Source organism: Mizuhopecten yessoensis, unplaced genomic scaffold (assembly GCF_002113885.1).
Source record: "Mizuhopecten yessoensis strain PY_sf001 unplaced genomic scaffold, ASM211388v2 scaffold10707, whole genome shotgun sequence".
NCBI classification, from domain to species: Eukaryota; Metazoa; Mollusca; class Bivalvia; order Pectinida; family Pectinidae; genus Mizuhopecten; species Mizuhopecten yessoensis.
Window position 1 is genome coordinate 557,068 of NW_018408681.1, and position 27,111 is coordinate 584,178.

Consider the following 27,111-nt stretch of genomic DNA (forward strand, 5'->3'; position numbering starts at 1 on the left):
CACAAAATAAATTTGCTGCAGCCATTGCACCATTCGGGATCTATGTATTTTCTCCCTACTACCTAACCAAATCTTAGTGTTCTAGAGACTTGTCTGTAATATCCTGACTTAGCTGTTGTATTAACCATTCATCAAGTTAAGAAGGTAACGGGTTCTGTATACAGGCATGGCCATACTAAAGTTCTTAAAATGGTAGTTGAGATTAGTATTTAGCATGTAGAGCAATCGCCACTTCTGATTATCTCATCATTAGTATAATGGAATCAGATGGAACACTGTGTTGGACATTTCAGCGAAATGACACTCTTTAATCGGCGTCAGACCTGCGATATCACATGGAGGAAAATATATCAACATACCACTCCCAGACAAGAATGCTAAGTGTAATTAAAAGAAATGTAGGAAGCTTAAAACAAGTATTTGATTTTTCAAGATAAAGAGCATACTCATGAATAGGGGAAAGTGTAACATTATATGAAAAACGGGTAAGGTACATTATTTTGAGTTTTAGAACGTCCATTTTATCAAAATCATAACTTTCTGATAGAATAGAGTATTTCGTTTCGTATTTTTCCCAGTGGATTGTTAGTTATTTCATTAGGTGCGCAATATTACTGGCCAGCAGTATTCATTCAGGGTTTTCACCGTTCAATTTAATATATTTTAGGTTTTCATTCCTTCATTTCGTTTCAGTAATACATTTCGAGCCGTTACGTAAAAATATGTCATTTTCAATTCGTTCCGTTTCGTTCTAGTCAAATGTTATCCCTATTAAATCCCTTTCGGGCTGTTCCGCCATTTTTATCCTTGTTCGTGCAGAATTTATCTAAGTCACTTGTTCACATACATCAGATATAACAGGATTAGGGTCAAAGGTACATTGAAATAACTTTGACATAAGTTATCGGATGAAATACCTATTATTTAACCTAAGACCTAGTTCAACAAGTACATGACAATTTTGTGGTCAAATTTCAGCAAATAATTCCTTTTTTTCGAAACAATAGAAATATTGTCATTATGAAGTCGTAATTATCATGTAAATTAGTTGATTAGAGACCGTACCAGTTTGATCTCGAAGCAGTTTATCCAGTCCATCAAACACAGCTTTCTTTAAATCTTCTACCATTTGCACGATGGGTAACACGTCTAACAGCTTGGCGATCTTCTCCACAGATTCTTCGAAGATTTCTCTGAAAGATATAACGTATCGAACTATTGTTTTTTTTCATAGCAGATACACCTGTTCTTTTTGTAATTTAATGAGGTAAAGTAATTATAAAGAGCTTTAGTTAGTACATATAGTAAGTTAACAAAACATAACAGCAACCGTTCGTATTGCAGTCTGCATGCATAAATAGAATTTTAACCGAGTGTTTATTTCATATAAGATAATTATAGAACTAGAGGCATTCAATTGAACGAGGCTATAGGGAGCAAGGCAGAAAAAGCTAACGACAACCTTTCAAAATTTTCTTTGAAATGAAATTGAAATCTATATCTTTTTTGTTTGTTTCATAGTCCAGTCTGTATGTAAGCATTCAAAACGTATGTCTTGCCTTCGTGTCTCTTATTGTGATCATGGAAATTAAGTATAATAATTAGCATGGATATTGTCACAGAACAAGTATACCAAGCTTATCATGCGAAAAATATACATAAAAAGAATTGGAAAATCGTCATGATTTTTACTCACGGAGAAATCTCATTGGCGAGTTTCAATGTAGCGCTTTCTAGGTTTTTTTTTAATTCCGGACTTGGAGTGAAACGGTTACCACTACCAACCATTATGGCTGTAGCCTCAATAAGATCATCTAGAATTACACATTATTTTGAAAACAATAAAAAAGCGTAAATCTCTATTGTCGTTAATTCTGTATTGCAATCTTTACATAAACATGTACGGATTGTATTATTCATAAGTCCAATAGTTTTCTAAATAAAAGTACTTGACTTTTTCTATCATCACTTCGTTCATGAATATGCAATAGTAAAACACGTTTGCGTTAATATATATGATTTGATGCTATAAACGGTTAATATCCCGAAGCAAATTACATTGTATTTTGACCTGAGTTTCAAAAAAAATAAAAATTATCTCATATAAAAAGTCAAACATAATATTTATGGAAATCTAACATGGCTACTGAAATTATCATTAAACATGAGTTAAGAAACATAGCATAACAAATACAGATATACTTGGGTCTTGCAGATCTGTTAAGACTTTAAGAGCGTCCTCTTCTGAAATTTCGCTAACATCTACTGCTTCATCCAATGCCTTTTCTGTGCATCTGTCTTCCTTACAACCTCTGACCATGATATCAAGTTCACCTGGATATAGTCGCAAACAATTTCAAATCATCCTTATTGTCACATACTAGATGATACAAAATATAGCAATGCAAAACAGTGTAGCTATATTGAAGCAATATCAATATATTGATTTATTCGTGCAGAAAGATAAATTCCAACTCTTTTGTTACTGAATAGATTGTTTTAATTAGCTCAATAATGAAACTCTTTCCCAACATATGTAATGGCAAACAAATGAATAGTTACTGTATATGTTCTTCAGTTCACAAATTGAAAAAAACACAACACGATAAGGATGGCCAATACAGCTATTGGAGGACGTTTACTTTTCCATAGCACCTGCTCTTATTCACTGTTGCTTTTCCATTGATATTCGAGGATATCTTTACTGTCTTCGTATCTCAGCCTACTGTTTATTTTTAGTTCGAGTTACGCTATTATTTACACTTTAATTTTTCTCTACCCCCCCCCCCCTCCCCCTCATCAACACAAAATATTTCATATATTTCATATAGTTATGCAAAATGCTGAAAAAGACTTGTAACGTATGGGAAATGATATCCAATGAGACAGACTGAGGAGTTACAAAGCCATCCCGTGTGATAGGCATTACCTTCCCAGTGAGCCGGTTGTACGCTAAAATGAATTTATTTAAACACGAAGTTACTGCACGAACTTTGCGTCATGTGGATCGATAAGGACAAACATAATACTTTAAGTTTGTCTTTAGGCAAACACAACAAATTGTGTATATTAAATCAAGATGTTTTCTTCTAATGTCAAGCTGGTTTTCGTACGTTTTATAGTAAGGTTTATCTGTTTCCACCTGGAAAATATCTGTAGTGTTATACTGTTTATCGAGATACTTTCGCCTAGTCAAATGTTCGCCCTTCACGAGTAAAAACATGTTCGTCCACTATTAGTTTCGCTTTTAAAACGTAATAACTATAAAGGGAATGCTGTTTATTTCTATTCGCTCTTTTGATAAATTCGCTCTCATTGGGAAGGACGAAAAATGCGAATGATTAAAATGCGGCGACAATATCCCGATGTTGCAATATTATATGATATACTTACCTGGTGGTAATTTGAATTCAAGACTATTACTCTCTTCTATTAGTATACCAATTGACTTAAGGCGGTCGTCTGGCTGTGATTTCTTACGATAATAAATCTCATAGTTATCGAGGTAATCTTCTGTATTAATGTCGAGGGTAAACGTTGTATTTAATGCCTTTCCTTTTGCAGGATTCATCTGTTGCACACAATAAAGGGGAAACAATAGATAATAATAATCGATTTTCATAAATTCTTCCCATCATTAAAAAAAATAGTTTTATGATATTTATTATAGTATATTCCATATGAGTCTGTTGTTCCTTTCTGGAACAATTTACCCAGAAAATCAGATGCTCAGATATTGTATATTTTGCTTTAGTGATTATATGGCTAAGGCATTAGGGAGAAATATACAGGCAAACAGCTTCAACACTGGGAGTTTTATAAAAGGAATTTACCAAAAATTATGTATTCTGCTATTATTGTTTATGCCTACCTGAAAAGTACCCAAACTAGGTCGCTGAAATACTTCTGTTGTTAAAGAGGCAGTGGTTCCAAGGTCTGGTTTGTTCTTTGAAGTCACATGGATGTCAATACTATACTTGCCCGGTGTCCACATCCCCGTGGTGGATTCAATCCTCTGTCTTATTTTACCCCTGTAGGGTTTACTAAACGTCGTTTTTTGGACGTTGAAACCGTCACAATCACCATCCTTTTCTGGATTTAAAGATTGCTTTTTTTCAAAAATGTTGAAAAATGATGTAAATTCTATAATATAATGCTATTGACAACGTGAAACAACACAATTAACATACATATAGTTATTCATGTGAATATGACAGTCATAAGCAAATAACTGTGATTTTATTTCCTCGTTTTCAAGGTTTAGATTGTGGCACTGCTAAAGGTTGTATATAAATATCATTGTCTACTGCCTCTATCCGAACTTTTTTAAATGACTTATCAAATCATATACCATTCATAGTACTATTTCAATTTCAACAGATTTTATTGACTTTGTATATGTCAATTGGATTAAACTTCAGGCTGGGCATATTTAAGTCTTTTCCAAACTTATTTACAAACATTACATACTATGTAATAACAATCCAAATAAATAATGTAGGGGACATAACACCAATATAGCTTTTTCATCAAATAAGTTCAACAGACATACGTATTCATAAAAAATGTTTTATCTATGTTTATAATTGATTAAAATAAAAAAATAAGGGCGAAATATCAACATACAATGTCGTATACGTTAAGCTTACAGTGTTCTTCGACGTAATTCGTATCGTTATGCTTTAGAAACAAATACTGCCATTTTTAAAGAATACAAGAAATATAGTCATCGTATCGCGTTTTGTCGCGTTTCTAATCCTACACTTACTGACGGTAGACTGCAAAAGGACGAGAACACGTACATGTATATGCAAGTACGTAGATAAAAAGATTCCACATACACAAAAGTAGGATATATCTGCGTTTTTTCCTGTACAAAACATATAAATATACATAGCTTAAACTTGTATTTTAGTTAATTTACCTGAGGGCAGAAATAGTTATATATGTAAACCATTTTTGATTCGATAAATGGAATTTAACTGAGTCCAAAGAATATATAAAATGATATTTCTATGTGATGTTTAAGGTTGGCTTTTGTGAAAAGGTAGAACGATATGTGATACTGGGAAAATATGAAATTGATCTTTTGAAAATTCTTTTTGGTTTTGCTGGATCACATTTTATACTAAAAATTGTATTGAGTACTCACCATAAGTGCAAGAAAATGTAATGGCGACTGGACCCTGGTTTATCAAACGTATTTCCAGGTTCAATGGACAATGCTCACAGGGTTTGCCTCCTAATGCTAATCGAACCTTTGGAGGGTCGTGTTCAACACCGCACATTTTTGCAGTTTTCTTTATTATTTTCCGCCCGGCCTCAGCTACTACAGTGACGTTGTAACTGTTCAAAGACAGATGTATTAAATGGATATGCATATATATGTACATAATTCATTTTCTGTTTTAGTTTATGCTGTTTTAAGGGAATCGTTAATCTGTGTCAGTCTCGACGTGACCCGCCCACAAAAACATAAAAAAAACTAATAATTGACATAAATTTATGTATGAAAACTACTTTTATCTTTCATTATTTGCTGAGATTTTCGTAAATACAAATTTGAATAAACACAATTTGAAATTATAGTTATTGAATCACTACTTCTTATTTAAATAGTCTCGTGAATAATGACGTCATTTGGCGTGTACATTGTATTTCTATGGTCACACATTTTTTACTCCTTTCCAAAAATATACTTACCAAGAATCTGACATCATCGTTCCTGGTGGAATTGATAATACGCCAGTTGCGGTGGCGATGAAGATATCTGCGAGTGATTTAGGACACAGTTGCAAAATACCCTTTCGGATTTCCTACAGTAAAAACACATGTTATGTGATACTTTTGTAGGCAACCCCAACCTTAATCTGTTCTGACACATACTAGATATACTGATACTTAGTAACGTAAAGATAACCAAACTGATAACCAGTTATTCATCCAGTTCTTGTAATTGTTTGTATGATTGGTTTTGAAATTTAACGATCTGGATATATATTAAAACGTCGTGAATAACGTGAATGGTAGTATCAATGTAGTATATTACTGTATACCGGGGGCATACAGTAAAGTTTTCCCGTACACAGTATATTTATAGTAAAAGTGAATCTTAATGAGTTCCCTTTTAATATTGTTAAAATACATTAGTTTATAGACCAATATATCGTTGCAATTTGTAGGGCGTCAACATGAGCAGTTTTCTTTAATAATACTTTTCATTTTTTCACTAGTTCTTTCATTAAGTAAATCTGTCTAATTATCAGATTTGACAGGATACACTATGGCTAGAACTATCGTTCTGAAAATACATCATTTCAACGACATGCTTCTCTTATCATTTTACTATGAACTCCCTTTTTAATATTTGTAAACGTATCATGAGTTTCTTTTATTTTAGTTTTGTTTCGAATATTTCCGAAAGAATACTTTCTATTGTACTTCATAAACAAAGTAAGCATGTTTAAATTGGATGCTGTTACATATTGTATACCATGTCGACCTATCCCTCATTTACATTTATTTTGTTGAGATGTATTATACCTGTTTGCATGTCCACGTAAATAGCGGTAGTTGGGGGCTGTTGTTGGGGTCGATGAGTTTCGCGTTGAATTCAACTTTTTTGTTCACATTCACTTGGGCGTCATAATCGATGTACATCTCCAATTCACTGACTGGTAATCGTAAAAGTTTTTGAGCGGTTGCTTTGTTGTCTCCGTAGTAAACTTAAATGATAAATGGTAAACGGTTTAAGCGTTTCTTTATCAAAAAGAAAATATACTTAGGGCAAAGCAGCTGTTTCTTTTCTTAACGTTGATTATTCGTTTCTTAAAGATAATTTACAACAAAATTTCACAGCGTACGTTGACTAGGACAACAATTCACTGAATCTAGTAATTTTGATCCGGTCTCTAATGTAAGATACTTTTTATATCATTATTTTTTGTTGAAATCTTACTCTGGTAGAGAAAATTGTGTGTTAAAAATTTATGTATATTTTATAATTTTAAAGCCACATAAAGATAACGATTTACACAAAACACCATTTCTTGCCAATACATGTACTCCAAAATAATACAGTTTACATACGATTCAAACATGATTTACTGGAATACAAATATATAAGTATGTTTAATACTAATGTATTAAATGATTGCGCTGACTTAAAGTTTCCGAGTAAGAGAATTTAAACCGACTGCTACGAAGTCTTATTTTTATCAGTGATAATAAAATGACATACCATACACTTACATGGTTATTTTGAGACAAGTAATACGTAACCGAGATAAAGAGGTATGTTATGGAAGCCGAATACATGTTATAATAATTTGTCTGCAATATTTCTATATAAATGTAAACCTTAATATCAAATACATTATGTTACCTGTTACATTTATGATATATACTTGTCCGCCCGTCAGAGTTCCCTTAGGTATGACGAACTCATCTGAGTGGAGATCTTTGCTGGAAAGGATTGTTCTGTTTCTATCATTCTTGAGATTAAATCTAAACTTAAAAGACTCCTCTTCTTCCTAAAAAACAAAATAATGTTAGAAAGGCTAATAACTAAACTAGTGTGTTCATTTAGAAATTGTGTAGTTAACATTGAAATTAATTTGTAGATATTATCAACGCAGGCTATATTTATATGTTGAAAGGAAGTCTTTATATATTTGATTTCAAAATTTGTGAAGTGTGAGTTTAGCCTGAAAACTGATATTAGCCATAAGAAGCTTATACATACAATACATATAAATGCGGGAAAGCTACTGACACGCACTCTCTCTCTCTCTCTCTCTCTCTCTCTCTCTCTCTCTCTCTCTCTCTCTCTCTCTCTCTCTCTGTTAAATCTTACCATAATTGATTGAGTTGCATCACATGTAATCATTGACACTCGAGCTTTAAACACAGTACTCTTTGTCGGCTTGTGATTCCGTCGGGAAATAAGCCACACAAGAATTGTCTTCTCCTCAGCTACTCTTTCAATGATATACTTAGCTTCTAATGCAGGTGTATCCACTTTTCCAGTGATCTCATACATGTTCCCGAGTACTACCTGTTTAAATAATACCAAAATGTTTAATTGATCATTAGTCCATCACAGTTTACCATATTATTTCTTTTTCTTAGGGATCTCTCTGTCCCACCGCACTGTGTTGTTTTTCATATCTTCAGTATTTCTCTCCCCTTAATTTCGTTTTTGGAAAAACTGTAGCAAATTTGGACAGTTCCGTTGACCAGGTAGCTCTGCCGTGCGAATCCAGCCTAGCCCAAGCTAAATTTGTGACATTCATAAAACTATTGTTGATAATATTTTGTTGATTTTATCCCGTATTGTATATTTTTTTTCATAAATGATTTTTTATATGTTTTTGAGTTTTTAAGTTTAGTTTTTAGGTACGGGAGTCTTTAGATTCTTAGATTCCCTATTCAATATTTTCTCATCGATTCTGCTCCGACATTTGTCATTTCTTTTTATGATAAACTTTAAGAAAGATACGTTTCTCTTTTAAATATATGATACTTACATCTCCTTTGCCTATCCTTAAGCGTTTAGTTGTTGTTCTGCCAAGTTTTCGGGAAAATTCTTGATCAGTACCTCCACCTCAACAGAATAAACGTCATTTATATAAAACATTTCAAATGCTAGATATAATGTATTTGCTTGTTCCATATCATAAAAATGTATTTGAACTGTATATAGATATTAATATATTTATGTTAACAAATTTTGCGATTGAAATTTTTTGACTTAACAAAAGATGCATTACATATGTGTCCATTTTAATTGAGCACAATATTTTAGCTTTTAATTTATCGTATTCCCCCATTATTCATTATTATGAAAATACGAAGCAAGATATTCTTTTCTTCAATAACAGTGAAACTGGCTAATTAATATTTATATATCATACGATAATTAGAAATAATGCATAGGATTATTATTGCCCTAAATCATCGATATCTGCCGATATGATACTGTACTTCAAAGTCGGAGTAAACTGCCTCGAATATAATGTTCTTTTTCTAATTATCTGCATGAGGTTATCTGCTTTAACAAGTCCTAAAAATACAATTTCTTGACTAATCGTTAGCTCGTGTGTTATAAGCTGCTAGATAAAATAAAACGGAACGAAAACATTAATACGATCTCTTAAAGCTTGTTACCTATTTCCTAATTCTCGTTGTCATGCTTTGGTTTGTTCGGGGCTTTTTATTTGCTTTTTTGTATGTTTTCAGCAATGGTAACATAGAGATTCCCCAACGGGTGTTAGATAGACCTGACAATAAGCCATCACGACTTACGAGTAAGGTGACCTTCTTCTCCCACAACGGTCATATATTATGTCTAAAAAAACACATGTTTATCTTTGGAATGCATAATTCCCGTTTCCATATATATGTTTGACGAAGAAATGGATGATGGTGTCCTGATGAAGCAGTGTAACATGACGTCACAATTAGCAGATGGACCAAAAAACATACGTCAAGGCTGTTACCCACTAGTTGGTTTCCAATAGGTTTATCATTTCCTAAAATAAGTATCCATCGACAATAAAATAAGCACCAACCGACAATAAGATATGTACCTTCCGACAATAAAATAAGTACCAACCGACAATAAAATAAGTATCTACAGACAATAAAATAAGTATCTACCGACAATAAATGAATAAGTACCCATCGTTAATAAAATAAGTACCTACCTACAATAACATAAGCACCGACCGACAATGAATAAAGTTCCTAACGACAATGAAATATGTATATATTGACAATTAAATAAGTCTCTACCTACAATAAAAAAGTATCTAACGATAATGAAATAAGAATCTAACGATAATAAAATAAGTAACTTAAGACAATAAAATATTACCTAAAGACAATAAAATAAGTACTTCCCCACAAATTTAATGAAATAAGTACATAGCGACAATAAAATCAGTACCTATCGACCATTAAATAACTACATTACAGCGATAGAATATTTAACTACCTACAATTGAATTAGTACCTAACGACAATAAATTAAGTGCCTACTGACAATAATTTAAGTACCAACATACAATCAAATGAGTACCTACTGACAATGAAGAAACTACAATGTACCTACGCCATGAAAAGTACGCACCTTCCAACAATAAAATAATTACCTACCGACCATACTAACGCTCCAACTGTATGCCAATTTGACGCACGATCCAACGCCCTTTATTTTAATTGACAACACCGTTTCCTGACATTCTGTTAAGTTGCCGAGAGATCTTGAAAGTATTTTCACTTCTGGAGGTTCCTGTAAAAAGATATTTAGAGTAGCCAATATATATATTTATGCAGAGTGGCAGATTTTTGAAAAATCATTATAGAAATGATACCCAAATTTCACTGTTCATTGTGTTCTCTAAATCGATAAATACTTGGCCCAAAAGCATGAAAAACAGCACAAAGATAGACAGTGTGTTCTCGTAAAACCTTATATTATAGAAACTGTATAAACTATTGACTGCCTTAAGGATGTTCTATTCTGTGGTTACAGTCACGTTCAAATCTCGTTTTGATCTAGTATAGCGGGTTTGTTTTTATCAAATATATCAAATTACGAAGAATTTAAAAAGCAAGCATGCATTTGAAAAATGTATCAAAACACTAGATGCCCAATGTTTGCAGAATTTTTTGTGTACATGTTTTTATCAAAATGACAAATTCGGCGGCCATTTGGAATATCTCAAAAATGTGCATTTCTTGCACTGTACGCAAGTGTAACCTCCACTATTCTTGACGTTATATCTATCACTAAAAGTGTCATTGTATCACCATTTTAACCGTATTAAGTTAGTTTTTGATGTTCAAGTTTTAAATGTTCAATATTATGAAAATATCATACAACAAAGTGGAAAACTGTACAATATTGATATTTTGCTACTGATTTATTTACTGAAGCGCTATGGGTGTTTTATCCCACAAAAGGTGAACACTTAAACAAAAAATAATATACTATATAAATGAATGCTTTTACAGTATCAAAAACATAAGCTCACGGACCACCACTCCCAATCAAAAATTGGGGGTAGGGTTACATAAATTGCATTTCTAAGATAAAAAATATCGGTTAAAGAAATTTCACTTTTAGAATTTAGAAGGAAATATGTGTTTTATAAGTTTTGCAAACATTCATTAATTTCTGATGGTACACGTTCAAAGTATTGCATACTTTTGGTTTTCATATGGCCAAAACGATAAATTTCACCAAAAGTCGCACTTTATGTTGAACTGGCATATTTGACCATTATAACAAACAAAAAAAGCACACGGACGTACACTTTCTATGTATTTTTTATTTTCTCATATTCTCCTTTTTCTCCAATTCCACATAAGTTTAATACAATAATTGTTTGGCTCCTCAGAGGAGTACATACTGAAAAGAGCACTATTATAAAATATGAAGTTAATTGATCTAGTGATAGGAGGATGAGGTTTTCCCATTAGTGTGACCGATTTTGCTTGTAACTGCAGATGCTTGGCCCGGTGATAAATCAGATAACTATTTTGCAAACGACTTAAAAATAGATATTTAACGAAGTATACCCTGTAATAAAAGAAAATTACAAATATCGTTGACTCTTTAATATGTAAACAGAGGAGAATTTGTGCCAAACAAACCTGTTGTAAACTAAGACTAAGAATGAATACACACAGACGTCAAAGGAAGGAAGACGATTGCTAGCAATTAAACTTATGTACACATATTCCACGACTATTTCTGATGTACAACATACTTGCACAGCTTGAAGACAAAATGTTTTGCAGTTTCCTCCTTTGCCCGTCACTTTCACTCTTTATTGATTACGTCACTATAATTGTCAACTGCTTAACTACTGATAACGTTATTTAACTTAAGGTAACTGATAAGTATTAGTTGTTTCTGAAAAAGCTCAAGAAACTAGAAAGGTTCACCGGCCATTCTTGTGTTCTTGCTATATCAATGTATATCCTCCTGCCCAAAGGACTTCACAATGTATTTCTACTGGCATCATATAAGTACCTCAAAATGAAGGCTAGTATATCAAAGACTTACAACATGTTATAATTGCTGTTCCTTTGTAATGTCTATTGTGTACTTACCTCTGGAGGTGGAACTATGAAGGAAAATTCTGCATTAGCATTTGCGTGTTCTGAATGCATGCTCCGTTGCTTTATTAAACCCGGACGCACAGTTATATTTTCACCTTCCTGAAACATTGGGGCGTCTTCCAATTTGACTATAAGCTGTTTTGATTTGTAGTAAATCTTAGAATCTGCAAACGTACATACAAACAGGTTTACGGGATCGGACTTTAAAGGTACAGTCGAGTCTAATAACAGGTACATATGTATTTTGTTGGTGGACGGCACGTTTTATTAAAGCACAATTGACTATTCTTTTAGTACGACAGTTCTCTATTGAAAACATTCACCATGGAACAGCAAACATTGTGCTTATACAGTTTTTAAATATTGCAAAATGGAAATACCTCCTTGTAGAACATTTTGATTTCCACACCATACGAATACAAATACATCTGTTGTTGTTACTAAATCAGATATACACATGACAAAGACACTCATCATATATCTAGCGTACACCACTCACCGATCGCAGGTACGAATAGTAGAGATGCCTTCCTTGGCCCGACGACAGGTCTATCAAATGTGAGTATTAACTTGCAGAAGGCATCAAAGGTGACCTGTTGTAGATTTGGGGCACCAGCAGTGACTGTTATCGTCGCTGGCGAGAGGCTGAAAAGTAAAGATCAGATGTGGATGTGTCTTAACAAAGTAAACACGAGGATTACTAATCAAAGCCGTAGCTTTATAGTAAGTTTACAATGTCTTATGAGTTTTGTATCATTCTCCTGTATTTTTTTCAGGGTTTAATCATCGCAAACGCATTACTTAGTACAAATGACACTAGTTGCCCAGGGAGACATGCGGAGAAGAAAAAAGTACTAAGGAAGAAAGCAAAAGATAGAGGACCTAGGTGTTGCAATTGAGACTGGGTTTCAGTTTGAGTTTTCTTAATGTCTCCATAGCAGAACACACAGAAAAAAAGGATTCTGTAGAGCTGACATGTTAGTCGCCTATTGCAATCAAACTTTAATGAAAACACGATAAAAATTAAGTGAGATTACGAGACTAGTTTTATTGATGAGAACATTAAAATGGTTATAGTTAATGATATTTGTTTATTGCTAATGCATTTTGTTTGTCCAAATTTTGTCTAATTCGAAGATATTTACGTTTGTTGATGAATACAGAGCTGTAATTTTGTTAAGAAAATAAATGATAGTATCCCTGGAATATCAATATATTACTTACTCTTGAAATGAGGACAACATCTGCTTTTCCAACAAAACCGCCAATTGAAGTTGTCCTGGTTCATAAATTCTTTTAAAGACGTCAGCGGAGTGACATCGCACACAAGCGTTCATGGTAATACTGGCGTCCATGATGATATAGCGATCGCCACGATTAACTAAACAGCTTCTCTGTGCCATTTTTGAACCCAAGGGGAACGGGCATGTCATTGCGCATTTGAGCTTTCCTGTGTCAGAATTCAAGTCGGATCCACACAGATTTACCTTAATAGGAAGTAACACATTCTATTATATAACATAAGTTACATGAAAATGTACATGAATAACATGTGTTTTACTTACATAAGCACGTTTTACAGAGGTGTATGAGAAGAGCAATCCTTTCATTTGCTGACGTATTTTCGTTTCAAAATATACATTTCAGAAAGAATTACGTATATAGCATTGACAGGTCGAATAAACATTTTTGTGTACATGTGTCAGCATGCATAATATAACCTAAGTTTAACGACAAAAAAGGATTAGTAAATAATGGTATGGTATTTAAACTCGAGGTCGATCACCCAATTGAGTTAACCTAAAACATAGATATTTCAAGCATAACAAGTAATAATCAGTAAAAAACAGAATTTGATTCTTACGTTAACCTCATTTTGTATGTTGGTCGAAGAAGGGTTAATACTCGATATGGAAGGCGTAGCAAACACCGTGACGTCGATTCCTTCTAACGTAGGTACTTTGCTTGCCTTACGCACACAATGCAGCGAGTACACGCCTGTGTCAACACCTGTCATATCTTGTTTAGCAAATAACTTTGGTGAGTCGAATTCGGTTTCTAGTTGTATCTTTAAAAAAAAAAATAACCAGATATTCTGTTAAAAACAATTAATAACAGGCATGTTGCACCAGACCACAGAATATGTTTTAGGTCATTGTACATGGTTGCAGTAAGCATGATCTTTTTCCTAATATAGAAAGTTTGAGATATATTTGGGAGATTTCTTGAATAAGTGAGTGGATAAACTGATGAATGAAATTAATGAAACATCAATGAATCAACAAATCAATGTAAAAAATACGATAAAGAACGAAATGGACTACAGAGAACAGTGCAATTGAAATCAAAATCACTGTATCTTTAAAAAATAACAAATTCTCTACTGCAAGAAGTCAAAGTAGATACGAAATATGAATCATGAGCTAAACCCTTGACATACTTTCAAGACATGTAAAATATAATCAAATAATTAGCAACAGTCACTTTTAATCTAAGCTTTTGGACTCAGCCATTTATCACAAACTAAATGGTCCTTACCTTCATATCATATTCATACTTGAAATATGTTTTCAATCCTGAGAAAAAAACTAAACCAGATCGTGAGTGAAGTTAAGGTTTTACAAAATATCTTAAATCATCTTACAAAAAGATAGTTAAAATTGCATGTCTTGCCTAATGTAAATGATCAAATTACAAGCATGTATCATGTATTACAAACAAATCAAACTCACCTCAATATCTCCTTTTTTCAATGAGCAGGTCGGTGCTCCTTGCAGTAAGTGAAAATTGCAACCAGTAATCTCGAATGTGATTTTCCCAACCGCAACAATTTTGTCAGGTGTAATTGTACCGAGTTTTAAAGTTGAACCTAGGTTACAAATAAACATCATATCAAGGATCTAACAACTCAACTGTGAAATTTCTTGAAAATGTTCATGAAAAAAACCCGTCGTGAAACACCGCAAATCCGTTCAGCTAATGTATCACACTGATACCTATTTTATTAATCAAGCTGATAGTCCATTTCATTCGTCCGTTTAAAGTCTTTTTGAATGTACAACTTAACAATCATGATAAAGAATGTTGGGCTAACACTTTGAAAAAAAGTGATTTATGTCATGTACCAGTTTTAGAGTTGAAATCCGTTGATTTTTGATCCAGACATCGACCACAAGTGTCGATCTTCTTGGGTCCATTTGGGATCCCATCACAACTGTCCACACATGAGCCATCCCCGTCACATGTCCCACACCTGTCTAAGCCTTCTGTTTTCGTTTTGGTTGTGTTACCGCCATAGCATCGTTGACATCTTTGCAAGAGGTAAACAGTTTTGGCTTTAAAACATAGCTGCACATTCACAAAAATAAAATTTACTAAAGAAATGTCAAGATATTATGATTAGAAATAACCAATTTGTTGATAATCTAGCATGCAAGTGAATTGTTGTTTCATTCACCTATTCCTTAATTTGAATGTTTAAAACAAGTGTTTAATATCAGTAATCAATCCATTCAAAACAATTTAACCTTAATACACACATTTTATATAGTTATATGGTATGAATATCATAACATCTAATATGTTAAAGTTAAAAAGAAGAAAAACAATAACAAACGATTGGAATCACTGAATAATGTTTTGGACGTTTGAGGAAGCTTTCACAATGTCAGATGTTTGAATAATAAATAAAATAGAACATGCTGTAAATTGAGACACAAATTATTCAAATCGTCGTGCACGCCTCACTTGTTGAGCTCGCCTTTGTTAATATTGACACATATGTGCTGTTGGATCTCAGCATCAGTAAGTCCAGTTCTGTAAACAAAGCAAAATGTTCTTATAAATACGAAAAATGAAAGTGATTTATCACTTCTTTTCAGAAAATTTAATGTTCATGTTTGGGGATCGACCTTATACATACATACTTTTTTTCAAGACAGGGCGTCAAGGTATTTATTCGCGGCAAGGTAATGCGAAAAATCACAGGAGACAACAATCGTCTTTCCTGGACTGTTTTTTTTTAGATATAAGTAATAAATCAATTACTTCGAACTTCGAATACACGGATGGATTTGAAATGTGAATCACTCAAAATAATATGTAAGCACAGAAGTAATATAAACAGTGCGGGTTTTACAATTTGCCAAATTAAAAAACAACAACAGGACAAGCCTATTGCATATAGGAAACTAGCACCATGTGCATAATACAGGCAACAAAACTACGGGAGATGTCTTAACTCCTGCCAGTTGTCTGAGAATGTCAAATAGGGATATACTCCTTGATATTTGTGTAAACTTGTTCTTTTTTGCTTTTGTCATATTCTAGCAGTAAAGTTACAGAGTTTGTATACATTGATTGCACTCTTCATTGTTCATAGCAATTGAATTATTACTGATTGGAAAACAAACAAACACATAGGAATATGTATTACAGTATATTCAGCTTAATTTCATTTAATACAGAAATCCTATAAATCATTGAATTATTTCAACATTTTGAAATTACTAATGTATGATAAATGCAAGAGGCCCATGGGCCTGAATCGCTCACCTGGTATTATTCTCACAAACAATCTTAAAAGTGGACTAAAATACAGCTACAGGCAAAATATTTAGTGTTTGACTCATAAGAACCTATTAAAAGATTTGAACATATGACGCCTTTGACCTTGAATGTCGAACAAGGACATAAAGTTGAACAGAGTTTATAGTCGTCCAACCAAGCATGCTTCTGGCAAAATATCATTACACTGGACCTTTTGGTTATACAGAACAAGCCATTTAAAGATTTAAACATATATTGACCACTGTGACCTTGAATATGGGCTAAGGTCATTCATTTGAAAACAAAACTGGTAGTCCTTGATACCAGCATGTTAATGGCCAAATATCATCACCCTTAGCCTTTTGCTTATTGAGAAGTCGTTTAAAGGTTTTAAACATATTTGACCCCTGTGACCTTTAATATATGTCAAGGTTATTCGTTTGAACAAACTTGGTAGTCCTTAATCCTAGCATGCTACTGGCCAAATATCATCATCTTAGGCGCTTTGGTTATTGAGAAAAAGTTGTTTAAAAGTTTTAAACATATTTGAACCCTGTGATCTTGAAAATAGATGAAGGTCATTTGTTTGAACAAACTTGGTAGCACTTCATCCCAGCATGTAACTGGCCAAATGTCATCATCACAGGCATTTTGGTTATTGAGAAGAAGTTGTTGAAAGGTTTTTAACATATTTAAACCCTGTGACCTTGAAAATAGATGGAGGTCATTCGTTTGAACAAACTTGGTAGCTCTTCATCCCAGCGTGTTACTGGCGAAATATCCTTATCCTTTCCATCTTGGGTATTCAGAAGAAGTTGTTTAAAGGTTTTAAACATATTTAACCCCTGTGACCTTGAAAATGGGTGAAGGTAATTTGTTTGAACAAACTTGGTAGCCCTTAATCCCAGCATCTAACTGGCAAAATATCATAACCCTTGGCCTCTTGGTAATTCAAAAGAGGTTGTTTAAAGGTATTTAACATATTTGACCCATGTGACCTTGAAAATAGATGAAGGTCATTCATTTGAACAAACTTGGTAGCCCTTCATCCTAGCATGTTACTGGCCAAATATCATCATCCAAGACTCTTGGTTATTGAGAAGAAGTTGTTTAAAGGTTTTTAACATATTTGAACCCTGTTACCTTGAAAATAGATGATGGTCATTCGTTTGAACAAACTTGGTAGCCCTTCATCCCAGCATATTACTAACCAAATATCATCACCCTAGGCCTCTTGGTTATTTAGAAGAAGTTTTTCAAAGATTTTAACATATTTGACCCATGTAACCTTGAAAATGGGTGAAGGTAATTTGTTTTAACAAACTTGTTAGCTCTTCATCCCAGCATGCTTCTGGTCAAATATCATCATCCGAGGCTGTTTGGTTATTGAGAAGAAGTTGTTTTAAAGGTTTTAAACATATTTGACCCCTGTGACATTGAAAATGGGAGAAGGTCATACATTTGAACAAACTTGGTAGCCCTTGATTTCAGCATGCTGCTGGCCAAATATCATCATCCTAGGCCGCACCATGGCATAAGCTCACTTGCCCTTCGGGCAGGTGAGCTAATAATGCCTCACCTAACATGTGTACATTATAAGGCTTATACCAGGGTTACCTCCCATCTTTTAACTTTAGTAAAATTATTAGATAATGTCAAATTAAAATTACCTGACAAAATTATTACATGCCTTTTGCAGCGATCAACAATATCTAAAAAGTAGAAAGCTTGACTTTATCTCCTTTCAAAAGTTTTGATAAATGATAAGCTTTACATACTTTTCTATAAATTGTTCCGTAAATCAATATGATAGTTTTATATCAGTTGCCTCCCTTTCTATGGAGAATATCCAATCATCACCAAATATTAAGTAAAGTAGTTCTATACTACTTAAATGTATATGGATTAAGCTCCAATTTAAAATAAACTAATCCATTTTAAAGAATAATGGCCCAGTTTCATCAGAAACCGATCATGTTTAATAACATTATTTTGTTGAAACTGTGAAGATTACAGGCAGCAGTTTGCCAGCTAGTTTTGCTGATATTTTCTGTCTTAAAAGACATAACACTGATAGATGTTTTGAAATTGCAATGCTGACAATGATATGGAAGAAATGATGTCTGTCGTTTATTAATCTGTTTGGTTTGCTTGTTGCTTATACTTTCAATAACATTTGATTTTTTTATAATCATCTCACTGCTTTCCTTAACATATTTATCATATCACGGTTTAAAATGGTGATAGCTAACTACTGATAACATATATACATGTACATTTCTGATTGATGGAAGGAACTGGTTTCAGAAGGACAAAAAGAACAATCATGCCTGACAACAGACTGACCGGAAGTAGCGCCCAACCATTGAATTGGTTTGTTAGTTTTACTACTGTTTCGAGTTAACTGTGCATTCAACCGTTTCGCTGCCATGACAATGGGTGTTCATGTGGCGCAATGGATAACGCACTCATCGTTTACAAAAGCGGCTGGGGTTCGATCCCCGATCGGATGTGAAACGGTATTGGGTCAACTGCCCGACCACGTGGGTTTTCCCCGGATACTCCTGTTTCCTCCCACATAAGACTCCCGCGCACTTACATCCAGGCCAACAAGAGTGTTTATTGTAAGTAACAAATACGTGTTTCTTAATAATGTAAAACATATACAGTTTATTTTCACACGTACCTTCACAATGGATTGTTAAGCAGATACCTACATTACACAAGCCTTGTAATCTCTAATCGTCTATATTGTCAAAGGCAAATCGATTAATTTTCATATATTTGTTACATGTATAGAAGTAATAAAGATATTACGTACGGTAGACACATTGGGTTTCCGCCAGGTATTGTATAAAGTTGATAATCCCCATAATCGCATTTTTCACGGCAATCCCTTCCCTCCATCTTTTTGTTTTGATCTCGCGGATCATAACATGTATCGGTGCATTCGTTCAGTTGAGTACCTACAATAACAATTACATATAAGTTAGTAACATATACGATATTTTATTTACATTGCCCAGCATCCTTCCATTGCAATGCATTGAGGAGGCAAATGCTGTTGTTAGACTATAGCAACATTGCTGATGTAACGGCATCAATTTCTATTGCAATTTCATTGTTGTCAAGACCTAATCAGCTGTTCAAAGAACTGTTCAAAATAAAGATATATACAATAAAAATGTAAGTATCAATGCTGAATAGTTTAGCTAATATTGTTACGGTCCTATAACACACATTTCTATTGCTGACTAACTTACATAAATCCCTGCTGGGCTTTAATAAGTTTGTCATAAATAGCAACGCGTGTTAAAGGACCATGACAACATTTGCTAAAACATTCTTTGCTTAAATAACATCATTTAACTTTCACGAAATAGAAAAAGTGTACATTGTATGTATGTATACAGCCAAACGTCAAAAGTCGTTTACGTAACGTCAGTTTCCCACAGGATTCTATGCTAATTTACTTTATTTTCAAGATATATTCGCCACTCTAAATTTGATATCTCATTTCAATAAAACTTAATATCCTGTTAGAGAATGGTCGTGTGTTTCTTGTGGTAATATTCATATTATTATATGCGCCTCTGTTGTTTAGATATCACTTTTTAGTTTAGTGTTTAGCATTCTTCTCATTAGATAGCGCGAACATTCTCATTTAAAGTAAAACGCATACCTAAATTAGAAAATCTATTCTCGAGTCGTTCTCATGTTCTTTTAAAACCCCTCACGTGTAATTTCGCACTGACAACCCTTGATGACTATAGATAATCACACTTTGTTTCATGTTCTGAAGGGTTATGACGAACTGTTTATCGTATATAAACTACTAGCTTACTTCGTGCTTAGTAGTGTTCCTATGATATAGCAGAAATACACGTGAATGATATATATCTTCTAAGATTTGAATTTTTTAATAATATGTTTTTTCATTAAAATGATAAAGGTCATAATAACATAGTATACATATCTATGTACTTTTTCTGGGCAACACAGATTGGGTTTTACCATACTAGCTACTTGCGTTAACTCCTACTTTTGAAAATGTACAACTAGTCATTATCTATTCAAGAGTTAGTGCGACCCTACCAGTAAACTAAATATCTGTTTGCTGTAATTGACTTTTAAGCTTCATAAGTTGCCTGTATCCTTTGGAGAGATAGAGCCAAATCTACCAAATATATATATTTTGAATATTTCCATAAGTGTTGCTATATATAGCTTAGTAAAAAACAGATTTTGCAAATATGTGTATTAATTGTCTTAATTAAAAGGGCAACTATCTTAACTCATCACTATTATACAGTAAGCTTCGGAAAAAGGTTACTTCCCCTTTGCGTATTTATAATGAATATGTCTTTTATATATGTTAACAATGCGTTCCCCACTGGATGTAGCTGTAAGGAGATGACATATATAGGCAATTCCTGATGTCCAATATTGTTGAATTTTTATGTCAATAAAATATGTTGAAATCGAAATTGAAATTGAACTTTAAAGCATGTAGAAAGATATAGAAAAATAAAGAATTGTGGTTATTAGGTTCTACATGCGCACATTTATTAGATTCTACATTCGCACATTTACGCCTTAAATGGCGCTTTTATCCTCATAATATTGTTTCATCATTTTAAGATACTTTCTTGATATCGAACAATTTTCGTACTCGAAATACTTGTTTGTGGATAATTTTTCCGGTTCCTGTCATCAATTGGCGCTATAATACATTAAGAAATGGGAAAATCCATTCTCGAGTTGTCCTCTCAATTCGTTCTCAAATTCTTCTATAATAATCTCACATTGACCGTCCGTGATCATGACTTTATCATGGTATTAGTATAAAGATGGTAATTGTTTTTATCATATTTTTGTAGGTACATGTAGTACATGTATGAGGAAAAACATAGATGATGATATTTCAACGCAAAAAATGTCTACACCGCTATCAGTTGTCACAACGCGAAAAATGTCTACACCGCTATCAGTTGTCACAACGCAAAAAATGTTTACACCGCTAACAGTTGTCACAACGCGAAAATTAACACAAGCATCACTTTTTTTTACAATAATCAATGTAAATATTACATACCTTTTCCACATTTGGGACACTTTTCTGTTGAAACTTGATCTCCACAGACAATTTCGTTGTCACAATTCCTTGAACATTGCGGGTATACATACAAATGAGCCAATCTCCGCGAGACTGCAGTATTTGGACCATGGAGACAAGGATACTGTAATGTACCTCAGAATTATTATCAAACAAATTCGTACCATCAATAATGTTCAAAACTTGAAAACGGAAATATTTTAAGTGGCTTTTTGTTTCTTTTTACAAAAATGTAAATACACGAAATAACAATCAATTTGCATATGGATTTAAAAATAAATAAATAATATAATTGTATTCGGGACTCTTTTACGTTTGTACTAATGGTTGACATACAAGTAGTTAAAACAATATGCTGTTCCAATTGCAACATTTGGGAAATTGCCGTTCTCTTTATTTTTTCTAACTGTTTTCTTATGCAAGCCAAATCACTGACTAACACAAATATTTTTAATTTGGTAATTCCTTCCACTTGCTTGGCGTTTATCTTTATTTTAGTATCGGTTAACATTGATCAGCCAGTTGTCAGTATAATGTGACTGGTTGGTTGTTTTTCCTCCATCTTCAATGAAACATTATTTAAAATAATCCTTTGAGTGGTCACATCATATTTGCTGTAGCCAGGGTTTAAAATTCCGAACAAAATCTGTTTTATGTTGCTTAACTACCTAATTACAAATTAAGTCACTTAGGGAAAAGCAAATAGAAACAAACTAACCCTTGAATGGATGATCTAAAATAAATCAATTAATAATCACTGAAATTGAACGTTTTCAAGATGATCTTTTCACAATATATAAACATACATAATATACTACACTGTATATCTTAATGAATGTAATGGTCGATTTTCAACACTTATATGCTAGGAAATATATTCGTCAAACTACAACACATCTGTACTCATACTTTGGGGTCATTTTCACACTTCTTGAGAGTCAGATTCAATTTGTATGGAAACTGTTCCGGATTCTGCAGATTAGTTCCGTCTGTAGCCAAGAAAAATATGGACGTGTATCGTACAGCGACTTTGAAATCCATTTCTTGAGTGCTGAAAAGAAATATTAATTCATTAGATTGCTGACAATGATGTAAGGATTCAACATCTATTGCTATGTTTAAAGGAGCCCCTGTACCACTGTTAAACAATGTAACCAAGAATTGGATTTTTTTTGTATTTCTTACATGACGATAACTTTGATAAATAATTTATGAAACAAAAACGCAACGATGTTTATGATAAAAGCATGAAATAAACAAAATATAATCAACAACAGTGTTCTGAGTGGGGCTAGACCATGGTGAGAACCCTGAACTTCAGATTGCTAAATTATCGATTAAACTAATTGAACTACCTGACTGATGAAAGTGTCCTGACATAATAGTTATACTGTTATATGTAAACGGAAGATAACGGGAGGGTGTTGCAAACAAGGAAAAACACAGTTCAGTGGGACTGGGATCCTTTAAATGCCTTTTTAAATACAAAACCTTTTGCACATTTTATCCTTGGAAATCCTTTATTAAAACAATGTTTTGATAAAAGAGTTACCATGCGTTTTTTTCAATGAATGATTGCAGTGTTTGCAATTATATACAAATACCAGGCGATAAAGAAGCAACATCAATCAAAAGCAACAAAGATGTAACGATTTACCTGCTGTCTAGTAGGAACTTAAATTTGCCATGTTCACTTATTACTACAGCTTCCAGCGAAATGGTGTCGTTAGTATTGGCCAAGCGTCTTACAGGAACGTTTTTCCATTCATCGCTGTTTTCTTGATACTTCCAAGTTCCTTCAATACAGCGATAAGTATTTGTTAAGTTTAAAGTGATGTAGAACTACTCTTAAAATGGCAATGACTTATGTTTTACTGCATCCGATCTAGACAAAAAAGTTTCCACAAAGAAGTCGATACCGTCTTTCAGACTTTTACGGTTGTAGGAATATTTCAATATCCAATTTCATCAAGTTGGTACATTTTCTGCCTTAGAGCATTGATATGTTACTCCTTTTTAAAGCGTTCCATCATTGCTGTGCCATAATGCAATGTCGGACAGAAATGAAATTTAAGGTGTAAACAACTCTCCTTTCCTGTTCTGGACAGGATTTCTCATATACGAACGGGGAGGTGAGAAATACAAAAAGCCTTTTATTTTTCAGTCATTTAAACCGTGCTGTGACAATTCTCGCATCAGAATCATTTTAATCAAGAACCATTTTCTTGAGTAATATGCATAGTGTTTCCAATTTATTTTAATGGTCAAGAAATATTGTGAAAGACTGTCATTAATGCAATTGGTAAAGTTGTATTTCATTTTCTTTCTTTATCACGTGCTCATTCAGAAGAGCTGATTTAAAAAAACTTTGATAAGTTAATCTACCTTTTGAAGCGGACGTTGCAAACAAAATTACACACGAGAGAGTGTCATGCGTGTTCTTGTCATCAAACAAGTCCAGTACGTGTTTACCGCATTGAAACTCGAGTGAATTAGTTGTCGATGAAAGCAGCTTTGGTTCCATGGCCCTTCTTTCTTTGAGGAAGGGTGGAAAATTGTTTTTTGTGACCTGCATATAAAAAAAGAGGAATACTACATAAAGAAGATGTTTAAATGAAATCATTACAAGACACGTTACTTTAAAGGACTCTCGTACCGCTGCCAAAGACTGCAACTAAGTATTTTCCCAGCATGACTATATCTTAGATAAATAATTTCCACAGTAATTTGAGTTAAAAAAATCAGTGGGTCTAACCATGGATTCGATCACTTGATTTCAAATGTTTATACTATCGCTCATATCTACTGAGCTACCTAGTCAACGGAGGTGTGTTGGCCAAACTGTGCCACAGTTATATCAAAACAGAAGTTTGAAGGGGGATACTGTCTATACGAAAAACCATCATTCAGTGGTACAAGCATCCTTAATAAAAAGAGCAGAATCACTGTAAAAACATGCCAATCTAAATATTATTATGTGAAATACGACAATGTGTAACAATCATTTTTTTATCATCCAAGGTATATAAAGTAACTATTCACAAAATAGCACTGACCACCCCTACATCGACGAGCAACACAATGCAGGCAAAGGAAATGTTACTAGATTCACTTTATGTGGATTGCCATTTTAGATGAGTGAACACATGTACTAGACAGAATTGAACAACCTTATTTGAATGAAAAAAATGCCCAGATCCCATCAAAATACCTGAAACCTACGAATACTTGAGTTTGTGGTTCAGTGATGAGGAACTCTTATTGTCGATCGGGAATTCAAATATGGTTAAGGCCTGCTGCGGAATTCTGATTTTTTTTTTCTTTTTACATGCTTTCTGAGAATTGTTTTTAGAATAAATAATTGAAAACCTTCTCTCTAACATAATAAAGAAACTGTTAAAATAAGCGACGGCGTGTTTTAATGCTGTATGTTGATGTTTCTACAACCAAGAAAGATTTGAGAGAGCATGTCTTGCAGAGCGCGTGCAAGACCGTTTTTGCTCATTTAGGATAGGTGATGAGCCCGACTGTTTCAGACCACGCGATGCCATCTGGATGAAGCTGGTTGACCGTTTATCGAATTCCAAATAGTAAACACGGTACAGGATGGGGACTAAGTACATGTAACATGTATTCATCGCGTTCGTCGGCATGCTTTATACTTTATCCGATGGCAAATACAATTCCGGCAAAACTACCATAAATGAGACAAATATAATCCTATCAAAAATTGTACTACTGTATCTGCATCTAGTAACACAACAGTTCTGATATTCTAGCTGTGTAGCTTTCTGAGGAGGAACACATGACACACACACATCAGCTAGACCGGACACTATTTGAGGTTTCAAATTCTAACTTCAACTCCGCGTTACTTTTCTATCTAAATACTGATTTTTCTGTTGATAGTGTTTCACAACATGTTTGTTTTACATAAAACCAATGATTGAATAAAAATTCGCTCTGGCTTAAAACAAAAGTGTGTAAGTATTGCAACGCATTTGATTCCTTTGGTTTTAAACGTTAAGAAATGTATTCGTTTAAATCTGCTACCTATTTGTGAAATTTCTTAACAATCAAACTCTTCTGGTTCTCGAAACCTCCATTTAATGGACGTGGAAAGAAAGCAATATTTGTTTTTCCATTAGTTGTTGTTAAAAGACACATATATATCGATGATTGCCAACTTATATAAAATGTGAAAAATAAATAATGTCAGAGCTATGGATGTAAACGTTCGCAAAGTGAGAAATCTTTTATGGTTATTGGTCTTGATGTACTTTAAACATTTCCTTAAATTGATTTACTTTGACTAAAAGAGAATACTATATTCGTTACTTTATCTTACACGTGTGACAGAAAAAAAAAAAAAAAAAAACAATGTGTCATTATAAATGTTTACCTCGATGCCTATTGCCAAGCCTTTTGGAATTCTGACGAACTTGGAGAATGTCGTTACAGTAAGTGTTGTCAAACCAATAGGAGCACTGATCGGTTTATCGATATATATCCAGGTTTTTTGCATGGCTCCAATGTTGATCTTTGCTCCAGTGAGAGACCTGAACGACTTGTCTGCATCTCTAAAGGTTAGATTAAAACTTCCGGGGTTTTTGGGTATCAAAAGTTCAACGTTTTTGGTGACATCTTTGTGTTCAGTAAGAGTGTCTCTTAACTTCTTCAACAACAAAGCCACTGCAGGCGATTCCTCAATCTGTTTAATGCCTTTGGATTGCTCTTCGGCACGAACGGCAAAAGCTGTTGTACAAGAAAAGTTAAAAAAATAAATAAATACCAAAATAAATAAATACCAAAAGCCTTTTCGATAAATTATTTGATAATTAAATTCTTAAATACACACCAGATAAATCAATATCATTCGTAACCTAGAGGACAATGTCAAATCTGATTAAAAATATACTCGACCTTAAATTTGATCCAATAGTATGAGACTTTCTACACATAAAGCCGGTTTAATCATATTGACTAAGTTACAACTAACGCGTAGTTGTTAAAAATGGTGTTTTAAGGTAAAGAGTTTCGTTATTTTCTGTTGAGTATAGGTCTCAAAAAGTCAATTTTCAGTTAAATTTTGTTTTTTTCTCCGTATTCCTACAAAGGCAATAGAAGGTTGCAGGACCTTAAGGAGATCGATACATTTGAAATTAATTCCTAGCATTGTTATACGAAAGCATCATAAAAATGTTTTAACCAGATGCATAGTAGATAAAAATTGTACTACATAATCAAGAGGTCCGGAGATTTCCCTTTGTTTAGACGTCTTTTGAAAAAGGATAAATAAAGATATTTTTTGGTAT

The 27,111-nt window shown here is 33.4% G+C and overlaps 1 protein-coding gene across 1 annotated transcript in view; it reads right to left on the reverse strand.

Moving 5' to 3' along the window:
• The window catches only part of LOC110461915, a 55,450-nt gene that overhangs the window by 11,093 nt on the left and 17,246 nt on the right, over positions 1–27,111 (reverse strand). The window contains exons 7-31 of the mRNA XM_021515649.1: positions 26,199–26,551; positions 24,182–24,365; positions 23,454–23,592; positions 22,706–22,847; positions 21,776–21,920; positions 19,502–19,646; positions 15,880–15,948; positions 15,258–15,442; positions 14,865–15,001; positions 13,997–14,200; positions 13,357–13,619; positions 12,632–12,777; positions 12,124–12,296; positions 10,159–10,294; positions 8,529–8,605; positions 7,856–8,056; positions 7,385–7,532; positions 6,544–6,725; positions 5,704–5,816; positions 5,153–5,346; positions 3,872–4,092; positions 3,394–3,571; positions 2,203–2,334; positions 1,697–1,814; positions 1,066–1,193 (exon numbers count right to left, since the gene is read on the reverse strand). Coding sequence (XP_021371324.1) covers positions 1,066–1,193; positions 1,697–1,814; positions 2,203–2,334; positions 3,394–3,571; positions 3,872–4,092; positions 5,153–5,346; positions 5,704–5,816; positions 6,544–6,725; positions 7,385–7,532; positions 7,856–8,056; positions 8,529–8,605; positions 10,159–10,294; positions 12,124–12,296; positions 12,632–12,777; positions 13,357–13,619; positions 13,997–14,200; positions 14,865–15,001; positions 15,258–15,442; positions 15,880–15,948; positions 19,502–19,646; positions 21,776–21,920; positions 22,706–22,847; positions 23,454–23,592; positions 24,182–24,365; positions 26,199–26,551 — 4,113 coding nt within the window. The remainder of the gene's footprint in view (positions 1–1,065; positions 1,194–1,696; positions 1,815–2,202; positions 2,335–3,393; positions 3,572–3,871; positions 4,093–5,152; positions 5,347–5,703; positions 5,817–6,543; positions 6,726–7,384; positions 7,533–7,855; positions 8,057–8,528; positions 8,606–10,158; positions 10,295–12,123; positions 12,297–12,631; positions 12,778–13,356; positions 13,620–13,996; positions 14,201–14,864; positions 15,002–15,257; positions 15,443–15,879; positions 15,949–19,501; positions 19,647–21,775; positions 21,921–22,705; positions 22,848–23,453; positions 23,593–24,181; positions 24,366–26,198; positions 26,552–27,111) is intronic.